General features: G+C 40.4%; 1 protein-coding gene across 4 annotated transcripts in view; it reads left to right on the plus strand.

Moving 5' to 3' along the window:
- Positions 1-22,930, plus strand: part of med23 (mediator complex subunit 23) — a 122,113-nt gene that overhangs the window by 35,212 nt on the left and 63,971 nt on the right. For all 4 annotated transcript variants that reach the window (XM_043683331.2, XM_043683338.2, XM_043683342.2 and 1 more), the window contains 6 exons: positions 3,933-4,076; positions 4,172-4,317; positions 6,517-6,762; positions 7,330-7,472; positions 12,953-13,127; positions 18,886-19,049. In XM_043683331.2, the coding sequence (XP_043539266.1) occupies positions 3,933-4,076; positions 4,172-4,317; positions 6,517-6,762; positions 7,330-7,472; positions 12,953-13,127; positions 18,886-19,049 (1,018 nt within the window). The remainder of the gene's footprint in view (positions 1-3,932; positions 4,077-4,171; positions 4,318-6,516; positions 6,763-7,329; positions 7,473-12,952; positions 13,128-18,885; positions 19,050-22,930) is intronic.

A 22,930-nucleotide genomic window follows, 5' to 3' on the forward strand; every position in this document is an offset into this window, starting at 1 on the left:
AACCCTTCCCAACAGTGTTAGCAAAAGCGCCCCAAAGACATTGGTTCCAGTCCGGCCCAGGTGAAGACTGTCCAATTCGTAATAGTCTCACCTCCCCCAGAATTGGTCCCAATGTCCCAAAAATCTGTACCCCTCCCTCCTGTACCATCTCTCAAGCCATGCTTCCTGCTTATTCTATCATTCCTACTCTGACTAGCGCATGGCACTAGTAGCAATCCTGAGATTACTACCTCTGAGGTCCTACTTTTTAACTTGGCTTCTAACTCCCTAAATTCTGTTTATAGGACCTCATCCTGATTTTCTACCTATATCATTTGTGCCTATATGGACCACGACAACTGACTGTTCACCCTCCCCCTTGAGAATGTTCTGCAGCCAATCCGGAGCTACCCTGATTCGTGCGCCAGGGAAGCAACATACCATTCGGGAGTCTCGTTTGCAACCACGGAATAGTCTATCTACTCCCCTTACAACTGAATCCCCTACAACTATAGCCCTGCCACTCTTTTTCCTGCTGTTCTGAATAGCAGAGCCATCCATGGTGCCATGAACCTGGCTACTGCTGCCTTCCCCTGGTGAGCCATCTCCTCCAACAGTATCCAAAAAGGTATACCTGTTTTGGAGGGAGATGACCACAGGGGACACCTGCACTGCTTTCCTGCTAGTTCTGCAGATACAGAGCAATTTCAGGTCAAGATAGATGAAGAAATCTCAGGGACTCTATTATATGCAGTGCTGGGTACCTAAGAAATAATAAGGAATGTAATTGTATTGAGCATATGTCATGGATCGTTGAAAAGTAAAAAGAAATTTAAGAGATTTGAGAGTATGTTGGGATAGCAACTTTAATTCTGGGAAGATGTTTTAGGCCAGAATAAAAATGGCATTTGAAGTCAAAAAGGAGAATGTTTCTTAGGATGTATCCAGAATCTGTTTTGAATCAATAGGCCTGATTTTTATCTCTAAGTGAATGTGTAATGAGTGAATTTAAATTTTGCTCAGTATGTTGAGTATCCAACAAGAACATAGGCAATATTTGATTTGGATCTGAGTATTAAAGCCTGAAGGGTAAGTGACTTTATGGTTAATGTTTGGAAACTTGTGACTTGAACGTATTAGATTTGCTTTAGAGATTTTTTAAAAGAAGTGTTGGACTGAAAGCCAATTAATTCACTTTTTCACCATAATAACGGGCTGAGAGTTGAGAATGGTGGTTCAAAAAATGAGTAATGCACAAGACGATCACATCATGTTTGATTTATAGGGTGAAATACTGTACCTGGAGAAAGAGGTCATGAGAATGCAATTGAATTTTACAAAAAAAATTGAAGTTTCTATAGACCTAATATGGTGAAGTAGTGCAAGTGAAACAAATGAGAAATATGGAAATTATCGATGGGAAATGACAGACAACATTAAGGTTAAAAAAAAAACAGTGGGATGATTTTTATGAGCACAAGTGAGAGAGTAATCAAGCAAGGTCTGGTCTGCTTAGAGATGGAAAGCATTTTGTATTTCAGAGATGGTCACTGACAGTGTTCTCAAATATTTTGATCCACCTTTATAAGGCAATAGAAAAGTGAGATTGTCAAAGCAGGGTATAGGAGAGCATATTTGAGCTAAGTGTTGAAATGGATATCTAATTCCAAACATTAAACTAAGATTACAAAAGTCACTCTGATTAACATTTGGAAACTGGAATTGTGACAAAGTTGGAATATTGCAAAAGCACTATCTGTTCAGTAAAGGGTAAATAAGTCAGAAAATCATAGGCTAATTACTGATTTGCTTGCCAGTGAACTTTTGAGTCAAAAGAATATAGTACAAGTAAATGCCTGAGTCAAACAGAGGCATTCATTTTGGGTTTATAAAGGACAAGACTTGCTTAAGTAACTTTTTCTTGTGAACAGATTGCAGTATGAGGAGCATGTAACTTTGGACAGTACGGTATACTGCGCTTCTCGAACATTCTCTTTATGCAATCTTGCTTTTAAGAATGATCTGCAATAGTACCTGTTTTCGCAAATCCGAAGAGGATTTTCGCTTTTGCGAAAAATGGCGGTATTTTATCCTATATAAATCACGCACCTTTGCTTTACGCAATTTTCAGCTTATGAAACGTTTCCTGGGAGCGCTCTACTTTCGAATAGTGGGGGCTACCTGTACTGGGCATCACTTATAGGCATTAGGAAAATTGATGAATTGTATGTAATATTTGAGGGGATAGGCTTTCTTGCATGGATAGGTAAATTCGTTAACAGTTATATCTCGGGTACAGCTAGATCTAACATTAGTAATTAGATTGAAAAAGGGGAGAGAAAATTCAAAAAGGTTTAATATGTGACTTAGTGCAAAAAAGGATATGATGTTTTAGTGATTAGGTCACATTCAAATGTTGAATCCAGTTCTGGGCATCCCAGTATTAAACATCGACATGATACAGTACAAATTCTCTAGCACTTATGTAAATGGCAGCCCTTGTGATCTTTTAACTTCTTTGTGACTCAGCCTCCTCTTGGGATCATTGTTCACATTATGTCAAGAAGGGTAGCTCAAATTTTCTTTTTCAGCATGAATCCCTGAATTCGTCCTTGGGGATAGAAACACAGAAAGCTAGTGCGTGGACACAGCAAATAATCTAGAATGCTAATGGAATGTTGGCCATTATTTCAAGGAAATTGGAGTATTCGAATAAGGGAGTCTGACTGCAACTGTACAAGGTGCTGGTGAGACCACATCTGGAGTACTGTAAGCAGTTTTGGTCCCCTCAGAGTCAGAGATGTAGAGCATGGAAGCAGACCCTTCGGTCCAATTCGTCCATGTTGACCAGATATCCTAATCTAATCTAGTCCCATTTGCCAGCATTTGGCCTATATCCCTCTAAACCCTTGCTATTCATTTACCCATCCAGATGCCTTTTAAATATTGTAATTGTACCAGCCTCCACCACTTCCTCTGGCAGCTCATTCCATATGTGCACCACCCTCTGCGTGGAAAAGTTCCCCTTTATGTCCCTTTTAAATTTTTCGGCTCTCACTCTAAACCTCTGCCCTCTAGTTCTGGACTCCCCCACCCCAGGGAAAAGACCTTGCCTATTTATCTTATCCATGCCCCTCATGATTTTATAAGCTTTTATAAGGTCATCCTCCGCCTCCAAAGCTCCAGGGAAAACAACCCCAGCTGATTCAGCCTCTCCCTATAGCCCAAATCTGCTAACTCTGGCAGCATCTCCATTTAAGGAGAGAGATTATTTCATTGGAGGCATTTTAGAGGAGGTTCACTTGGATGATCTTGAATATGAAGGGATTGTCTTATGAACAAAGATTAAACAGATTGGGACTGTACTCACTGGAGTTAAGAATGAGAGATGATCTGATTGAAATATACAAAGTTTTTAGGGGCTCAACAAGATAAAAGCTGAAAGGATTTTCCCCTCATGGGAATGTCTAGAACCATAAGACATAGTCTCAGAATAAAGGGGTACCAATTTAAGACTGCGATGCGAAATTTCTTCTGTCAGAGCACCATGAGTCTTTGGAATTCCTTGCCACACAAAGCTGTGGGAGACAGGGTCCTTGTGTGTATAGGGGGCTGAAATAGATGGCTTATTGATCATTTGGGATTTCAAGGATTATGGAGAAGGGGCAGGAAGTGGATGTGAGGACATCAAATCAGCCATGATTCTCTTGAATGGCAGAGCAGGCTTGAGGGGCCAAATGACCTACTTCTGTTTGTATTTCAACGGTCTTACTTGAATTCTCATCTCCACTCTCTTCATCCTCATTTCACGCATTTATTACTGTTCTGTAATGTCTCTTGCTTTTTCTTAAATAAAAACCCTTGCTGTAGAAGTCCTCCTTTCCAGCTCCGAATTGTTTGTTGTCTGTAATGCTAAGCAATCCTTTTACAACTTTGTTGTCTTTATCTTACAGCTGGCAGGCCGAGGTCTAATAAAAGGGCGAGACCATCTGATGTGGGTTTTGTTGCAGTTCATCTCTGGGAGTATCCAGAAGAATGCATTAGCTGATTTCCTCCCAGTAATGAAGCTGTTTGATCTGCTGTATCCAGAGAAAGAAGTAGGATTTATATATCAATTCCATCATTTTGCATTTAAATGCAAAAGGAAGAGCATTTGTAGAGTCTAATATGCTTATTTTTTCTTTGTTTCCAGTGCATTCCTGTACCTGACATAAGCAAACCACAGTCTACTCATGCGTTTGCCATGACTTGTATCTGGATTCATCTCAATAGGAAGGCACAAAATGATAACTCTAAACTGCAGATACCCATCCCTCATTCTCTCAAGCTCCACCATGAGTAAGCTTTTTAAATGTAAAGATCCAGTAGTTGGTATGTCTGTGAGTAGCTTAGGGTCACATTCTTTTTTAAATTTAATTTAATTTGTGCATGACAATTAGAGGTGATGTAAGTTTTTCCAAATGATGTAGTGGGCAAATGCAGTTCTCTAGTGGTGCTGTTTGAATACCATCAAAAGGGATAGAAATAAAATTAGTGAAAAGGTTTTGTTCATTCTTGAGATTGTTAAATGTATAGCACTACCATTGGGACACTAATTTGAGTCAGTATTTACTGTGGAAAAGGATATGGAAGATATAGACTGTAGGGAAATAGATGGTGACATCTTGCAGAGTGTCCAGATTACAGAGGAGGAAGTGCTGGATGTCTTGAAACGAGTAAAGGTAGATAAATCCCCAGGACCTGATCAGGTGTACCCAAGAACTCTGTGGGAAGCTAGAGAAGTGATTGCTGGGCCTCTTGCTGAGATATTTGTATTATCGCTAGTCACAGGTGAGGTGACGGAAGACTGGAGGTTGGCTAACGTGGTGCCACTGTTTAAGAAGGGTGGTAAGGACAAGCCAGGGAACTATAGACCATTGAGCCTGACCTCGGTGGTGGGCAAGTTGTTGGAGGGAATCCTGAGAGACAGGATGTACATGTATTTGGAAAGGCAAGGACTGATTTGGGATAGTCAACATGGCTTTGTGCATGGGAAATCATGTCTCACAAACTTGATTGAGTTTTTTGAAGAAGTAACAAAGAAGATTGATGAGGGCAGAGCAGTAGATGTGATCTATATGGACTTCAGTAAGGTGTTAGACAAGGTTCCCCATGGGAAACTCGTTAGCAAGGTTAGATCTCGTGGAATACAGGGAGAACTAGCCAGTTGGATACAGAGAACTGGCTCAAAGGTAGAAGACAGAGGGTGGTGGTGGAGGGTTGTTTTTCAGACTGAAGGCCTGTGACCAGTGGTGTGCCACAAGGATCGGTGCTGGGTCCTCTACTTTTTGTCATTTCCATAAATGGTTTGGATGCGAGCATAACAGATACAGTTAGTAAGTTTGCAGATGACACCAAAATTGGAAGTGTAGTGGACAGCGAAGAGAGTTACCTCCGATTACAACAGGATCTTGATCAGATGGGCCATGGGCTGAGAAGTGACAGATGGAATTTAATTCAGATAAATGCGAGGTGCTGCATTTTGGGAAAACAAATCTTAGCAGGACTTATACACTTAATGGTAAGGTCCTAGGGAGTGTTGCTGAACAAAGAGACCTTGGAGTGCAGATTCATAGCTCCTTGAAAGTGGAGTCGCAGGTAGATAGGATAGTGAAGAAGGAATTTGGTATGTTTTCCTTTATTGGTCAGAGTATTGAGTACAGGAATTGGGACATCATGTTGCGGCTGTACAGGACATTGGTTAGGCCAATGTTGGAATATTGTGTGCAATTCTGGTCTCCTTCCTGTTGGAAAGATGTTGTGAAACTTGAATGGGTTCAGAAAAGATTTACAAGGATGTTGCCAGGGTTGGAAGATTTGAGCTATAGCGAGAGTCTGAACAGGCAGGGGCTGTTTTCTCTGGAGCATTGGAGGCTAAGGGGTGACCTTTATAGAGGTTTACAAAATTATGAGGGGCATGGATAGGATAAATAGGAAAAGTCTTCTCCCTGGTGTCGGGGAGTCCAGAACTGGAGGGCCGAGGTTTAGGGTGAGAGGGGAAAGATATAAAAGAGACCGAAGGGGCATCTTTTTCACATAGAGGGTGGTACGGGTATGGAATGAGCTGTCAGAGGAAGTAGTGGAGGCTTGTACAATTATAACATTTAAGAGGCATTTTGATAGGTATATGAATAGGAAGGATTTGGAGGGATATGGTCCGGGTGCTGGCAGATGGAACTAGATTGGGTTGGGCTACATGGTTGGTGTGGATGGGTTGGACCGAAGGGTCTGTTTCCATGCTGTTTCTATGACTCTAGTACCCTAAAAAAAATTGTTTTTAAAAGTTAAAAATGTGTAAACACAAAACATTAACATCTGAAGGAAGTAAACCTCTTGTTTCATCACCATTCTTGAAGACAGAAAAATGATAGTAAGTTAAAGAAAATACGTTTTAGAAGAAGTTCTCGTGAAAAACATCCTGTCATATATTAATAAAAATCAAATATTTGCATTTTATTAATAATGTAGCAAAATTATTAACTATTATTTTCAATACAGATTTTTACAACAAAGTTTGAGAAACAAGAGTCTACAGATGAACGATTACAAGATTGCCTTGCTGTGTAATGCATATTCTACTAATTCTGAATGTTTCACATTACCTATGGGAGTATTGGTTGAAACAATATATGGGAATGGCAGCTTGAGGATATCCCTTCCTGGAACAAACTGCACGGCTTCAGGATCTATTACCCCACTACCAATGAACTTATTAGATTCACTAACCGTTCATGCCAAAATGAGGTAATCGCAGGAATTCAAGTTTGCTGAACGACATAGTATTTTTTTGTGAACCTTTTACTTTACTGTCATCAGTCATTTATCAAGTAAATACTAAAATGCCCTACAGTCAAAATAAAATTGCATCATTTGATTACTGATTTATAGTATCACATTAGGTTCAAATAAATATAAAATGCTGAAAGCACAAATAACTCTTGAGGCATAAATTGCAGTAATGTCCGGTTCAGGTCACCATATTTTTCCCATTAAAAATTAATTTACTCGAGGTCCCAGTTAATTGGCCTTAGTGTCATTAATAAGTTTTTTTCTTTGACTCAAAATGAGTTAATTTCGTTTTTAAATTATCATAATACTGCCTATAAATTTTGACAATAATATTGCAATAACTATTATTTCCACACCATTCTGTTTTTTTTAGGATGAATTTCAGTCTGCACTGTATGCTGGAAGTCCCAATTGCTTATTTGAATCAATATAACTACAATGAATAAATGAAGCACATTAATGCAGTTCTATAATATATAATGATTCTTGAACATTTATTGATTTAAATATTCTGTATTTCAGCCTCATTCACAGTATAGCTACAAGAGTGATCAAACTAGCCCATGCCAAATCAAGCCTAGCTTTGGCTCCTGCGCTGGTAGAAACTTATAGCCGTCTTCTAGTTTATATGGAGATTGAATCTCTTGGAATTAAAGGTTTTATCAGTAAGTGTGCTATTTCTGGATGAATGTGTTAAGAACTACCACAAACCTTGTTTTTTTTTCCCCTGACTCTGATTTAATTTATGAATGATGTATTTCTGAAGGCATATTTGAGTTGAATAATAGATGAAATGGAAAACCTCAGACAAATGGAATATTTGCCAGATTTCAAAAAGTTACCAATAAGCTTTGCGTATTTGAATGGTTTCTGATGTACCCCTTTAATAATAATAATAATAATGATAATTACATTCTTGGGGTTGGTGGCATAAAATAGTTTCACCCTTTTAGTATCCTACATCAAGCTAATGTGAAAAAAAAATCTGGTTTCTTGCTCTACATGCTGGCAGTCTTCTATCTTATAGAATGATGATTTGCACCATGATGGCCACTTCTTTGTTTTGCTTTCCCTGGCATGACTGAGGAATCCCACTCTGGCATGATAACCTCCGATATACTTGTTGCAGAGGAAGACAGTTGCCTTATAAATGCATGATTCATTGGACTTTGTTTTCACTGGGCCCACTTATCGGCCGGCTGAACTTTTCATTCTGTTCGCTTCTTCCAAAGAGTCGCCCTGCAGAGGTTATGGCTGTTGATGATTATCTCCTGGTTGTCACTGTCAATTCCCTTCAGCTTTATATTTCACTTGCCATACCCTTAGCAGAGGTATGGATGCCCCCAGGAGGTTTGGCCCAACTGCCAATTCACTCTACAGGAGACCTTTGGATGTACAGCTGTCGTTTATTCAATGAATGTGGCTGAGCCAATGCAACCGTCATTGGTTTTGCAAATGTATGCAGCTGGTATTGGTACAGTCCAGATTCCCAAATTGGTAGTGGTGAGAAGTGCCAAGGATATATGCGAGACAGCAAAGGGCGAGCAGTTTAGTCTTTTTGCCAGCCTAGCAAATACTGTGCAGAAATCTCCACTGTAGAGGAGTGCACTCAGGACGCAGGATTCTGAATCTCACTGAGCTTCTCTGGTCAGGATGTTGATGTTCCACACATTCATTGAGCTGAGACAAAACAACTGCAGCTTTAGTGTTGGTTGTGTTGACTTCAGTATAAATTTCAGATTACTGATGATTGTGGTGCTAGGATATGTCAAACTATCAACAACCTTCAGCATCACTTTGTCGCTGTGATCAGTGCTAGTATAGCAACATCATGGGCAACAGCATTTATTATCTAAAGATTATCAGACTAAACTGCATTAGTTGTGAAGCACACCATCTATTTGCTATTGCATGTCCGTTACATAGAATGTGCAGCAACAATAGTGTAGAGTAACAATTGACGAGTTGGTTCACCTTTGTCTTGGATGTTAGACAGGCAGGGCTGAATGGCTGTCCATTAGTTTCATGTATAATTAAATGTCTTCTGTAGGTGATCTGGAGGGGTATAACAGCAACCAAGAGAAAAATACTCAAGTGTATCAGTGCCAGCACAGATCCCTGTTTGAACCCAAAGTAGACGCTAAACGATTCCAATGTTGTCTTTTCATAGCTGATGTTATCCACATATGATGTCATGAACAAAGGTGGTCACGTTGAGCTGCTTTGATGGGCAGCCAATTCTTATTAGTTTAAATAGATTACCTGTGCTTCTTTGTGAGATTCATGAAGGCTTTTCCTATAGCAGTAACCCTTTATTTTCTCTGACATACAAACTGAGGAAATTGTTATTTGTGGCTTTTCCAGTTCTAAAAAACACACAGGGATCCTTAGGTGCTTCTGTTTAGTTAGTTAGTTAGGATATACGGTCTTAGAAGAGCACCACATGTAAAGTAATTACCTACGCTTTCCTGTAAAGAGATTTGTCTAGTCATTGCAATAATGATAATTACCCTTGTTCGTTACAAGGTCACAATCTTTGCATATCACATCCTGTGGCACTTCCTCCCCCCCTTCAAAAACACCATCAGAGCAGAAACGTTTGTGTGAATGCTGCATCTGTGACTAATTCTGGTGGTAGAGCATGAGCACCTGGAGTTTTTCCCATGGCAAGTGAGTCAGTACATCTCCACTGTAGGCTTGTTTTCCAGCTCTTTCTTTTGTCCAGAGTTTCCTCTGTGACTCTATTCTCCCTAGAGTATAACTCTATAACCACTCTCAGTCAGTACATTTATGGATTTAGTCAATCCCTCTGAAGTGAATATCTTTAGCATCGTTACAGATCAAATGGCTGCTTGAACACCTCAGTGTGTTCAAGAAAATTTTCTTTATCAATAGGTGGATGGTTCTCCTAGAGAAGGAGCAAAACAAGATCTTTTGGGCACGAGGGCAGAACAGGTGATGGAAGTACAAGTGGGGGAGCACTTTGGGTCTAGAAATCATAATTCTGTTAGTTTCAAAATGGTTACAGAAAAGGATAAGCTTTCCATAAAGGTTCTGGTTTTTAATTGGAGTAAAGCAAATTTTAATGGTATCAATCAAAAACTCCCAAAAGTTAATTGGAGTAGACTGTTTGCAGGTAAAAGGATGTCTCACAAGTGGGAAGCATTCAAGGTTGTGATGGCGAGAGTTCAGAGGCATTTTGTTCCTGTTAGAGTGAAGCATGAGGCTGGTAAGATTAAGTAACAATGGATGATTAAAATATTGATGTTCTCGTCAAGAATAAAAGAGAATCTTATTTCAGATATAGACAACTTGGTTCACTTGAATCTCTTAATCAACATAAGTAGCATTCTTGAGAGAGAAATCAGAAAAGCAAAGGAGGGATATGAGATAACATTTGCTGATAAGATTAAGGATAATGTAAAGAAATTCTACAAATATGTTAAGAGCAAGAGGGTAACTAGAGAGAGGGTAAGGCCTCTTTAAAAAATCAAGGAGGTTGTCATTGTCTTGAACCCCAGGAGATATAATAAGTGAATATTTAGTCAGTTTTTGCTGTGGAGAAAAAAAATGGAGTCCAGAGAATGCAGAGAAATAAGCTTTAATGTTTTAAAAACAGTTCACATTACAGAAGAGGAAATTTGGGAGGTTTTAGAGAATATCAAGTGGATAAATCTCTGGGTCTTGATCTAATGTATCATGCAACACTGTGGGAAGTAAGGAAGGAAATTATGAAACTCCCTTGCAGAAATATCTGGATCATCTATAACAATGGGTGAGGTGCCTGATGACTAAGTGTTTGCTATTGTTTTACCTTTGTTTAAGAAAGGTTGTAAGGAGAAACCAAAGAACTATAGACTTGTAAATCTGACTTCGGTTATTGGTAAATTGTTGGAGGTGATTATCAGAGATGGAATTTATGGACATTTAGAGAAATAAATATTGATTAGGATAGTCCATGTGGTTTTCTGTGAGGAAACCAGTGTCTGTCAAACTTGATTGAGGTTTTGAGGAAGTTACCAAAAAGGTGGTTTTATGGAATAAGCAGTAGATATTGTTTATTTGGATTTTAGTATTGCCTTTGACAAGATTCTGCCTGGTAGACTAATTAGTAAAGTTAGGTCACATAGGATTCAGGGTGAGCTTGCCAATTGGATACATCATTGGTTTAATGGCAGAAGACAGGTAATGGTGGTGGGTTGCATTTTGGACTGGAGGCCCATCACCAGCAGTGTTCCACAGGGATCAGTTCTGGGTGCTCTTTTGTTTGTCATTTATATAAATGATTAGGATGAGAACATAGAAGGCATGGTTAGTAAGCTTGTGGATGAGATTAAAATTGGTGACACAGTAGACAGTAAAAAGGTTTTCTAAGATTGCAAAGGATCTTGATCAAATGGATTAATGGGCTGAAAAATGGCAGCTGGTGTTCAATCTGGATAAATGAGGGCTTATACAATTAATTGTAAGACCTTGGGTAGTGTTATAGAACAGGGACCTGGAGTGCAGATACGTAATTCTTTTAAAGCTTGTGTCACATACAGGCAGGTGGTTAAAAAGGCATTTGGCTCTTTGCCTTTATTGATTAATCCTTTGAGTATGGGTGTTGGGACATTATGTTAAGGCTGGACAGGACATTAGTGAGGCCTGTTCTGGAATACTGTCCATTTCTGGTCACCCAGTTATAGGAAGGATATTATCAAGCTGGAAAGGGTTCAGAAGAGATTTACTAGGATGTTGCCAGGTATGGAAGATTTGAGTTATAAAGAAAGGCTGGATAGGCCTTTTTTACTGGAGCATAGGAGAGGTGACCCTATAGAAGTTTATAAAATAATGAGGGGCATAGATAAAATTAATGGTCTTTTCCCTAAGATAATTTTAAGACGGGGGGTCACATTTTTAAGGTGAGAGGAGAGTGTTTTTAAAAAAGGCGTAAGCAAATTTATTTCAGAGGGTGGTTCACGTGTGGAATGAACTTCCTGAAGAAGTGGTGGATGCAGCTACACTTACAACTTTTAAAAGATATTTGAATGCATACATGAATAGGAAAGGTTTGGAGGGATATGGGCCTGGAGCAGGCAGATGGTACGAGTTTAGTTTGGGATTATGTTTGGCCTCTTTAGACTGAAGGGTCTGTTTCCGTGCTGTTTGACTCTATAGAAGTAACACAGTATTGCAGATGCTAGAAAGCTGAAAACATGCAAAATGTTGAAAATAATCCAGTCTGGCCTGCATCTGAGTAGAGAGATACTAAGATAGTGCTTCAAATGTTGAACCTCTCTTCAGAACTGCTGGAAGTGTCACGCCAATGTCTTAGTTTTTTTTCAAGGGCAGTTTGATCTGCTTTATTCAAAGCAAAAGAAAGTCAGCTTTTAGTCTGTGATCTGATTAGTGCTGAAAGAATTTAATCCAATTTGGAATGTCCAAAAAGCTTTTCTCCATACATGGAGGTTCCGTAATTTATGTTCAAATCCAGCCCAGTTTGACAATTCAAACATGCAATAAATTCAGGATTGATTGCTTTCAGAAATGTAAAGTTTGCATTGGTCAAGTGGAGTTCTCCATCCAAAATCAGAAAAGCTGTAGATATACTGAAGGTACTTTCTCAAAATGTAATCTTGTTCTGTTTCCTACAATAACTTGCTAAACACTAAAAAGGATGGTTTTATTAAAGTTTCCTATTATAAAACACACTGCTTCTAAATTGTTGATTTTTAGATTATTCTTGTAACTAAATGCACTCATTTTTACAATTAATACAGATAACATTTCCAAAGCAGAATTCCTACTTGAAAAATTGTTGAATTGTACTCAAATATGCTGTCTCATGAGGAAAGAATTTAGCTGTTTTGGAATAAGACCTGAGGAAAGCTAGCATAAATTTTGTGAACAAAGTCAGAAGTCATGACACCAGGCTATAGTCCAACAGGTTTATTTGAAATCACAAGCTTTTGAAGCATTGATCATTTTGTCAGGCGCTTCACCTGATGTAGCAGTGCTCCAAAAACTGATGATTTCAAATAAACCCTGTTGGACTAAACATGGTGTTGTGTGTCTTCTGACTTTGTCCACCGCATTCCAACACTGGCACCTTCACATCGTCAATTTGTGAAGAAGACTAAATTTTATTTTTCATTTTTTTTAGGCCAGCTTTTACCAAATGTTTTCAAATCACACGCTTGGGGAATCCTACACACTCTGCTGGAGATGTTCAGCTATCGCATGCATCATATCCAGCCTCACTACAGAGTCCAGCTGTTAAGCCATCTCCATTCATTGGCAGCTGTACCACAGACTAATCAGAATCAACTTCACTTGTGGTAAGTCATTTTTAACCTTTCATGTATGAATCTGGCTTGCTACTTCAAAGCTGATTTTAAACTGGAGCATTAGTGTAGTAAAGGTGAGAATCCTGTAAGCTTTTAAAATGTGCCATCAGTTTGCTGAGCTTTGAGTAGTGTAAGTTGCAGGAGTTCAGTTAGTTCACTTAGTTGGTTTGCAAGGCAGAGTAACTCTAACAGGATGGATTCAGTTCCCACATTGACTAAGGTTCCATGAAGGTTTGTGCTTCTCCAATTCTACCTTTACCTGAGCTATGGTAATCCTTGGGTTAAACAACCATCAGTTTTCTCTCTCGAATGAAAGAGCAACCCTTTGGTCTGCGAAGACTATGAGAACTTTACCTTTGGGGGTTCGGTTAGCTAAGTTGGCTGATTTATGATGCAGAGTTCAATCCCTGCCATAGGGATTGAACTGAGGTTGCCATAAAAGACAGTATTTCTCAACATCTCCACTTACCAGAGATGTGGTGACCCCAAATGAGAGAGCAGCCCAATGAGAGAACATCCCAGACAAAGGTGACTTACTTTTTTTTAGTGTAAGGTACACCATGGAAGAAGGTCTTTGGAAATTGATCAAAGCTACCTTCTGAGCTGGAGCAATGCTAATTCGACATTGCCTTTTCCCAGATACTGTATTCTATACACAATGTTTGAGAAGTAGATGTAGTTGGCTTTCAAATTACATAATATCAGCTTCAGTAGGCACTTGTGATAAATTGTTCCAAATTTGAATAATTGTTTGGTTGAAACTTGGCTTCTTCTGAATTATTCTCTTTCCATGCCACCTTGTAACCAACTCCCTAATTAGTGGAAACAACCTTTTGGCAATTTACCATAAAACAATTTATCATAATTTTGAAATCCTTGTTAAATCTTACAAACAAAATCTAGGTAAGAGGATGAAAGCTTTCCAATTCTTACTGTTTCTAAATGCACTGAATGAAGTGCAGGTTTCTCGTTATCAAATCATGCTTAGTATATTTTGTCTGGATCCCTGATGAAAGCATTTGAAGTATATAAGTTACCTCGCTGAGCATGAAGGTTTGTTTTCAGCAGTTTCATCACCAAAATAGGTAACATCAGTGAGAGTCTCTGGTGAAGCACTGGTGCTATGTCCTGCCTCTCTCTTTCTAGGTTTTGATTTCTTAAGATGGGTGATGTCATTTCAGGTTCTTTTGTTTTCCAAGGGAAAGTAGATAGAGTCTAAATCGACATCACCCACCTTAAGAAACCAAGACCTATAGATAGTGAGACGGAACGTACCACCACACTTCACCAGAGATTCTCAGCGATGATGTTACCTAGTATGGTGACGAAACATCTGAAAGCAAACCTTTAAGCTCAGTGAGCTAACTTAGATACTTATCATCAACCTGAGCTGCAAATCTTTTCAAAAATCGCTAGCATTTGAAGGGTTAAAATAAAATATAATTTCATACTTTCATTATTAGCTTTCTAATTGTAACACTCCAGGCCTGTAAGCTGCAGTTAATTTTCAAATAAACCTTGTAATTCAATAATTATTTTATTTTAAATAATAATCCAAATAAAGTTCATGCATGAAATAATGTACATTAGCTGTTATTTTTTGATTTAAAGAAAATTGCGATTACTTAATACTTCTAAATGAAAGGAACCTTCAGTTGTTGTTTGCAATTTTTACATATCACCTCATATTTTGAGGGGACTGTTTGTTTTTGTTTTTAAAAAAGATTGATTGATAGTTTAAGGCCAGGTAGGGAAATTGTTTGATGAGGGAAGAGCAGTAGATGTGATCTATATGGATTTCAGTAAGGCGTTCGACAAGGTTCCCCATGGGAGACTGATTAGCAAGCTTAGATCTCATGGAATACAGGGAGAACTAGCCATTTGGATACAGAATTGGCTCAAAGGTAGAAGACAGAGGGTGGTGGTGGAGGGTTGTCTTTCAGACTGGAGGCCTGTGACTAGTGGTGTGCCACAAGGATCGGTGCTGGGTCCTCTACTTTTTGTCATTTACATAAATGATTTGGATGCGAGCATAAGGGTACAGTTAGTAAGTTTGCAGATGACACCAAACTTGGAGGTGTAGTGGACAGCGAAGAGGGTTACCTCAGATTACAACAGGATCTGACCAGATGGGCCAATGGGCTGAGAAGTGGCAGATGGAGTTTAATTCAGATAAATGCGAGGTGCTGCATTTTGGGAAAGCAAATCTTAGCAGGACTTATACACTTAATGGTAAGGTCCTAGGGAGTGTTGCTGAACAAAGAGACCTTGGAGTGCACGTTCATAGCTCCTTGAAAGTGGAGTCGCAGGTAGATAGGATAGTGAAGAAGGCGTTTGGTATGCTTTCCTTTACAGGAGTTGGGAGGTCATGTTGCGGCTGTACAGTTCATTGGTTAGGCCACAGTTGGAATATATATTGCGTGCAATTCTGGTCTCCTTCCTATCGGAAAGATGTTGTGAAACTTGAAAGGGTTCAGAAAAGATTTACAACGATGTTGCCAAGGTTGGAGGATTTGAGCTATAGGGAGAGGCTGAACAGGCTGGGGCTGTTTTCCCTGGAGTGTCGGAGGCTGAGGGGTGACCTTATAGAGGTTCACAAAATTATGAGGGGCATGGATAGGATAAATAGACAAAGTCTTTTCCCTGGGATCGGGGAGTCCAGAACTAGAGGGCATAGGTTTAGGGTGAGAGGGGAAAGATATAAAAGAGACCCAAGGGACAACTTTTTCACGCAGAGGGTGGTACGTGTATGGAATGAACTGCCAGAGGATGTGGTGGAGACTGGTACAATTGCAATATTTAAGAGGCATTTGGATGTGTATAATAATAGGAAGGGTTTGGAGGGATATGGGCCGGGTGCTGGCAGGTCGAACTAGATTGGGTTGGGATATCTGGTCGGCATGGACGGGTTGGACCGAAGGGTCTGTTTCCATGCTGTACATCTCTATGACTCTATTTGCGCAACAGTAATGATCATTATTCTACAACAGCGTGTACTGCTTTGAACATATGAATTAGGAGCTCAAGTAAGCCCCTTAACTCTGTTCCATCATTGAACGAGATCATTGCTAATCCGATTGTAACCTCAACTCCACATTTCCATGAATCCCTGATAACAATCGGCTCTCTTGAGTGAAGAATTTATTTACTTTTTATCTTAAAAGTATTTAATAACCCTTCTTTCAATACTAGGGAGAAGAGTTTCAAATATTAACAATCCTCTAACAGAAAGACCATAAAGATCATAGTATGTTGGAGCAAAATTACATTATTTTGGCCCATCAGGTCTGCTCTGGCATTCATTAGATAGCTGATATATTTCTTAACTGCATTCTCTTGCCTTCTCCCCAGAACTCTTGATCCCCTTGCTAATCTATCTATCTATCTCTGTGATGAAGCAAGTCGAATGACTTGGCATCCATGAATTCACTATCTTCTGGCTGAAAAACATTCCTTCTCATCTCAGTTCTCAAGGGTCGTCCCTTCAGTCTGAGGCTGTGCCCTCCGGTCCTAGCCTTTTCTACTAATGGCGACATCTTTTCCATGTCCACTATCCAAGCCTCTCCATATTCTCTAAATTCAATGAGATTCCTGCCCTCAGGCTTCTAAGCTTTGAGCACAGACCCAGAGTCATCAACCGCTCCTCATTCGACAAACTCTTCCCTCCCAGGATCGTTCTTGTGAACCTTTGCAGCACCCCTCCAGGATCAGCACATCCTTGTTTGCATATGAACCCCAAAACTGCTCTCAAATATTGTAAATGTAGTCTGACCAGAGCCGGATATAGGCTCAGCAGTACATTACACCCCCCCCCCCCCCCCCCCCCCCCGACTTTTGTATTCTTGCTCTTTGAAATGATTGCTGACATTGCATTTGCTTTCCTAACTGCCAGCTGAACCTGTTTGTTAATCTTGAGAGAATCCTGAACTAGGACACCTAAGTCCCTTTGTGCTTCAGATTTCTGAAGCCATTCTCCATGCCTCTATTCTTCTGACTGAAATGCATAACCTCTCACTTTCCCACATTGTATCCCATCTGCCACTACTTTGCCCACTCTCCTAGCCTGTCCAACTCCTTCTGCATTCTAACTGCTTCCTCAACCCTACTTGTCCTATCATCTCTCTTTATGTCTTCTGCAAACTTAACAATACCCTCAGTTCCTTCATACAGATCAATAATGTATGATGCGAATAGTTGTGGCCCTGTAAAACTCTACTAGTTACCAGCTGCCATCCTGAAAAGGCTCCTTTATCCCCACTACCTGCCTTCTACCAGTCTTGCCGCTAACACCGTGGATTCATATCTTATTTAGCAGCCTCCTATATGTAGCACAATGTCAGAGGCTTTCTGGGAATCCAAATAGATCATGTCCACTGGCTGTTCTTTGTCTAACTTGCTCATTACATCCTCCAAGAATTCTAACAGGTTTGTTAATCAGGACCTCTCCTTGACAAATCCATACAGACTCGGCCTGATTTTACTTCCAAGTACTCTGGATTCTCATCTTTAATAATGCACTATAAAGTCTTACCAACAACCACAGTCACACTATCCAGCCTATAATTTCCTATCTTTTGTCTCCTTCCTTAAGCAGGGGGGGTTACATTGGAAAGGGTCTGCTCACCTTGGTCTTAATTTAATGACCCCTGATTTTTGAACTCTGTTTCCTCATTCTAGGCTCTTCCACAAGAGCAAAACAACTGGCCTGCTCTCAGAATCCACCATGCCAAGATCTCTCATAATGTTGTTTATCTCACTAAGATCACGTCATTCTTCTAAACTCAAATGGAATGGGACGCAGCCATTCTAACCTATCTTCATATCACAATTTTACCCCCTTAGCCACCAAAAGAATCCTAGGTAACACTACAATAATAATCTGATGGCTTTTACATCTTTCACATGTATTATAAATTTTATCTCAATACTGCAGAGAGAAATGAAAGTGAAGGATATGAGCATGAGTACACAAAAAAAATTCCAAAACCCTCTGGAAGGTTGTGTTTATTATGCAGTCAAATATGGCAACCAAGTCAGTTCCCACAAATACCAAGTGCTCAGTTAATGTGCTCTAATAATTTAGAGGATAAAATGTTGGATACAACTCTGGGAGACCTCTCTGTTCTTTAACTATCTCTAAGGAATCATTTGTATCTACCCGATCAGGACTCTGTTTTAGTACTGCCTCAGCTCTGACAATGAACCAGTACAGCAAAAAAAATTAGACTTGACGTCCAAATATTGGAATGGTGTTTACTCTCTTGACCTGACTTGGAAGTAAGAGTTCTAGCACTGAGCCAAACTGGTTAACTTAGTGTTGAATACAACTGCAGAAGCAAGGTGGACCAGAAAAATAGAAAGACTGAAATTCCACAATGAACTTGAACACAGCAGATACCAGTCTACAGTAGTTTGTCTTCCATTAATCCATTATTAGCTCAATGGAGCGCCTCATTCATATAGGTACAATGTTAAACTCTAATTCTGAATGTAATTCAAAGCAAGGTCATCAAGTTTACCCAGCCTTTAGTATTGTGTGCAGCAAGGGGTGATGGTGCCAGTGATGATTAAAAATTATGGTTCATACACTGCAACACAGATGCTAGATCACAGGTGTGACCTTTGAACTCTTGTGATTAGTTTTTCTGTACTTTGTAATAATTCTACTATTAAACTTTGGAAAAGGCTTGAATATGAAACTAGAAATTTAACACTAACTTGGTAATTATCTTTTTTTTTGACCATTTAGCGTTGAAAGCACAGCTCTTCGGTTGATCACCGCTTTGGGCAGTTCAGAAGTGCAGCCCCAATTTACACGGTTTCTCAGTGACCCCAAAACAGTTCTTTCTGCTGAATCTGAGGAACTTAACAGAGCTCTAATTCTAACTCTAGCAAGAGCAACCCATGTAACTGGTAAATATTGTAAATATCAATGTGAAAATTCGGTTGTGTTGCAACTATTGTGCATTGATCCATATTTAGAATGTGCTCTTTTTTAGTCAAATATCCTGCAGTCATATGAATTAATAAATTATGTATTAAAGTTTGTGAGAAGATTTGTAGCTCGGATGCTCGTTGTTGTGGTTCTGTTCGCCGAGCTGGGAATTTGTGTTGCAGATGTTTCGTCCCCTGTCTAGGTGGCATCCTCAGTGCTTGGGAGCCTCCTGTGAAGCGCTTCTGTGATCTTTCCACCGGCATTTGTAGTGGTTTGAATCTGTCGCTTCCGGCTGACAGTTCCAGCTGTCCTTTGCAGTGGCCGGTATATTGGGTCCAGATCGATGTGCTTATTGATTGAATCTGTGGATGAGTGCCATGCCTCTAGGAATTCCCTGGCTGTTCTCTGTTTGGCTTGTCCTATATTAGTAGTGTTGTCCCAGTCGAATTCATGTTGCTTGTCATCTGCGAGTGTGGCTACTAAGGATAGCTGGTCGTGTCGTTTTGTGGCTAGTTGATGTTCGTGGATGCGGATCGTTAGCTGTCTTCCTGTTTGTCCTATGTAGTGTTTTGTGCAGTCCTTGCATGGGATTTTGTACACTACATTAGTTTTGCTCATGCTGGGTATCGGGTCCTTCGTTCTGGTGAGTTGTTGTCTGAGAGTGGCTGTTGGTTTGTGTGCTGTTATGAGTCCTAGTGGTTGCAGTAGTCTGGCTGTCATTTCAGAAATGTTCTTGATGTATGGTAGTGTGGCTAGTCCTTTTGGTTGTGGCATGTCCTCGTTCCGTTGTCTTTCCCTTAGGCTTCTGTTGATGAAATTGCGTGGGTATCTGTTTTTGGCAAATACATTGTATTGGTGTTCTTCTTCCTCTTTTTTTGCAGTTCTGGTGTGCTGCAGTGTGTTGTGGCCCTTCTGAACAGTGTCTTGATGCAACTTCTTTTGTGTGTGTTGGGGTGGTTGCTTTCGTAGTTCAGGACTTGGTCTGTGTGAGTGGCTTGAACTACGAAAGCAACCACCCCAACACACAAAAGAAGTTGCATCAAGACACTATTCAAAAGGGCCACAACACACTGCAGTACACCAGAACTGCAAAAAGAGGAAGAACAACACCTATACAATGTATTCGCCAAAAACGGATACCCGTACAGTTTCATCAACAGATGCCCAAGGGAAAGACAACGGAATGAGGACATGTCATAACCCAAAGGACTAGCCACACCACCAAACATCAAGAGCAGTTCCGAATTGACAGCCAGACTACTGCGACCACTCGGACTCATAACAGCATACAAACCAACAGCCACTCTCAGACAACAACTCACCAGAACGAAGGACCCAATACCCAGCATGAGCAAAACCAATGTAGTGTACAAAATCCCATGCAAGGACTGCACAAACCACTACAAATGCTGGAGAAAAGATCACAGAAGCGCTTCACAGGAGGCTCCCAAGCACTGAGGATGTCACCTAGACAGGGGACGAAACATCTGCAACACAAATTCCCAGCTCGGCGAACAGAACCACAACAATTATATATTACTTTGTTTCTGGAATTCTTGCATTTGTCATTGAGATATGAGCAGCACTGGCAAGGTTTCATTTTATTTCACTCATTGCTAGGTGCTCTGAGATTATGGTGTAACTCCTTGAACTATTGGTTTCTGGTGGTATTATTTTCTTAAATAATAATGACTGAACCATTTTGTAAGGGATCAAAGATCAGACCCTTGATGAAAATTGAAGTATAGATCAAATTGGAAAGGGTTGTCTGGCAGTGTTCAGTAAGGAAAGTTAATGAGGTCTGCTGCAAGTATCAATTGAGATGTATTGAACACAATTTGAATTAAAATCTCTGTCCCTAACTCGTGAAGTACTAAGGTGATCGTGATCCCTGGGTTGCTAGTCGAATATCACTGAAAACTGTGACACTTTAAAACATTGTTTAAAGGCATCTTGACCTTTTCCAGTACGGTACCATTCATTACAGTACAGGAACAGGCCCTATGGCCCCCAAGCTTGCACCAGTTGTAATCTTTATTTGGACCTGCTACTTATTGCGTGTGCATGGTTTCTATCCCTCTGTTTGCCTCCTGTTCATGTCTACCAGAATGCACCTTAAACATTGCTAACATTGTCTGCATCCACCACCTCCACTGGCAGTGTGTTCCAGGCACCAATCTTTCCCTGTGTGAAACCTTTTCCCCACACCCCTCCTCTAAACATTCCCCCTGTCACCTTGAACCTGTGCCCTCTTATAGAACATAGAGTACAGCATAGAGCAGTCCCTTTGGCCCACACCTAATGTAAAATATAATAACCTACGCACCCCTCAACTCACTGCTCTCCATGTGCCTGTCCAGCAGTTGCTTAAATGTCCCTAATGACTCTGCCAATGGTGGTGATGGAAGCAATGCATTCCATGCATTCACAACTCTGTGTAAAGAACCTACCTCTGACGTCTCCTCTATACATTTCCCCAAATATCTTAAAACTATAACCCCTCGTACCCATCAATCCTGCCCTGGGAAAAAGTCTCTGGCTATTGACTCTATCTTTTTCTCTCATTATCTTTTATACCTCGATCAGGTCTCCTCTTTTCCTCCTTCTCTCCAGAGAGAAAAGTCCAAGCTTTTTTGAGCAGAGGCCCAAGAATAGAGCCCTATGGGACCCCACTCAACACTGACCTCCAGGCAGAATAACTTTCATCTACAACCACTCTCTGCCTTCTGTCAGCCAACCAATTCTGAATCCAGATAGCCAAATCTCCCTGTATCCCATACTTCCTGACTTTATGCATGAGTCTGTCATGGGGAACCTTGTCAAATGCCTTGCTGAAATCCAGGAACAACATTCACCTCCTTCCAATCATCCGGTACGACTCCCATGGAGAGTGAGGAGGCAAATGTCCTCGCCAGCGGCTTAGCAACCTCCTTTCTCGCTTCCTGGTGCAGCCTAGGATAAATCTGGTCTGGCCATGGGGACTTATCAATCTTAATGTTTGCCAAAATTTCCAGCACATCAACTTCATCAGTCTTGATCTGGTCAAACCTGTATGCCAGCTCCTCCAAGTTGTCATTTACAACAAAATCCCTTTCCTTTGAGAAAACTGAAGCAAAATACTCATTTAGGGCTTCCACTATCTGCTCAGACTCCACGTACAAGTTCCCTACGCTATCCCTGATCGGCCCTACCTTCTCCCTGATCATTCTCTCATTCCTCACATATGGGTAAAATGCCTTTGGGTTCTCCCTAATCCTATTTACCGAGCTTTTTTCATGCCCCCTCCTGGCTCTCCTCAGTCCATTTCTGAGCTCCTTTCTATCAAGCCTGTAATCCTCTAAAGCTGTGCTACAGCCTTGCTTCCTCTACCTTACATAAGCTGCCTTCTTCTCGTCATCCAAGGTTCTTTAATCTTACCCCTTCTTTTCTGTCTCAGAGGAATAAATGCATGCATCACTCACAACAACTGCTCCTTAAACAGTCTCCACATGTCTGCTGTGCCCTTTCTGTAAAACAATTGCTCCCAGTCTGTACTTCCCAAATCCTGTCTGATAGCATCATAATTTCCTTTTCCCCAATTAAATATCTTCCCTCTGTAACTGCTCATTTCCTTCTCTAAGGCTATATTAAATGTTGAGCAGTTGTGATCACTGTCATCAAAGTGTTCTCCCACCACGAGATCTGACACCTGTCCTAGCTTGCCGAGCACCAAATCCAAAATGGCCTCTCCCCTCGTCGGTCTGTCTACATACTGAGTAAGGAAGCCCTCCTGAACATACCTGACAAAAACGGCCCGATCCAAACCATCTGCACTCGGGAGGTTCCAGTCGATATTGGGAAAGTTGAAATCACCCATAAC

This window comes from Chiloscyllium plagiosum, unplaced genomic scaffold (genome assembly GCF_037043375.1).
Source record: "Chiloscyllium plagiosum isolate Xiang-an unplaced genomic scaffold, Cpla_swu_hap1 HiC_scaffold_3, whole genome shotgun sequence".
In the NCBI taxonomy this organism is placed as follows: Eukaryota; Metazoa; Chordata; class Chondrichthyes; order Orectolobiformes; family Hemiscylliidae; genus Chiloscyllium; species Chiloscyllium plagiosum.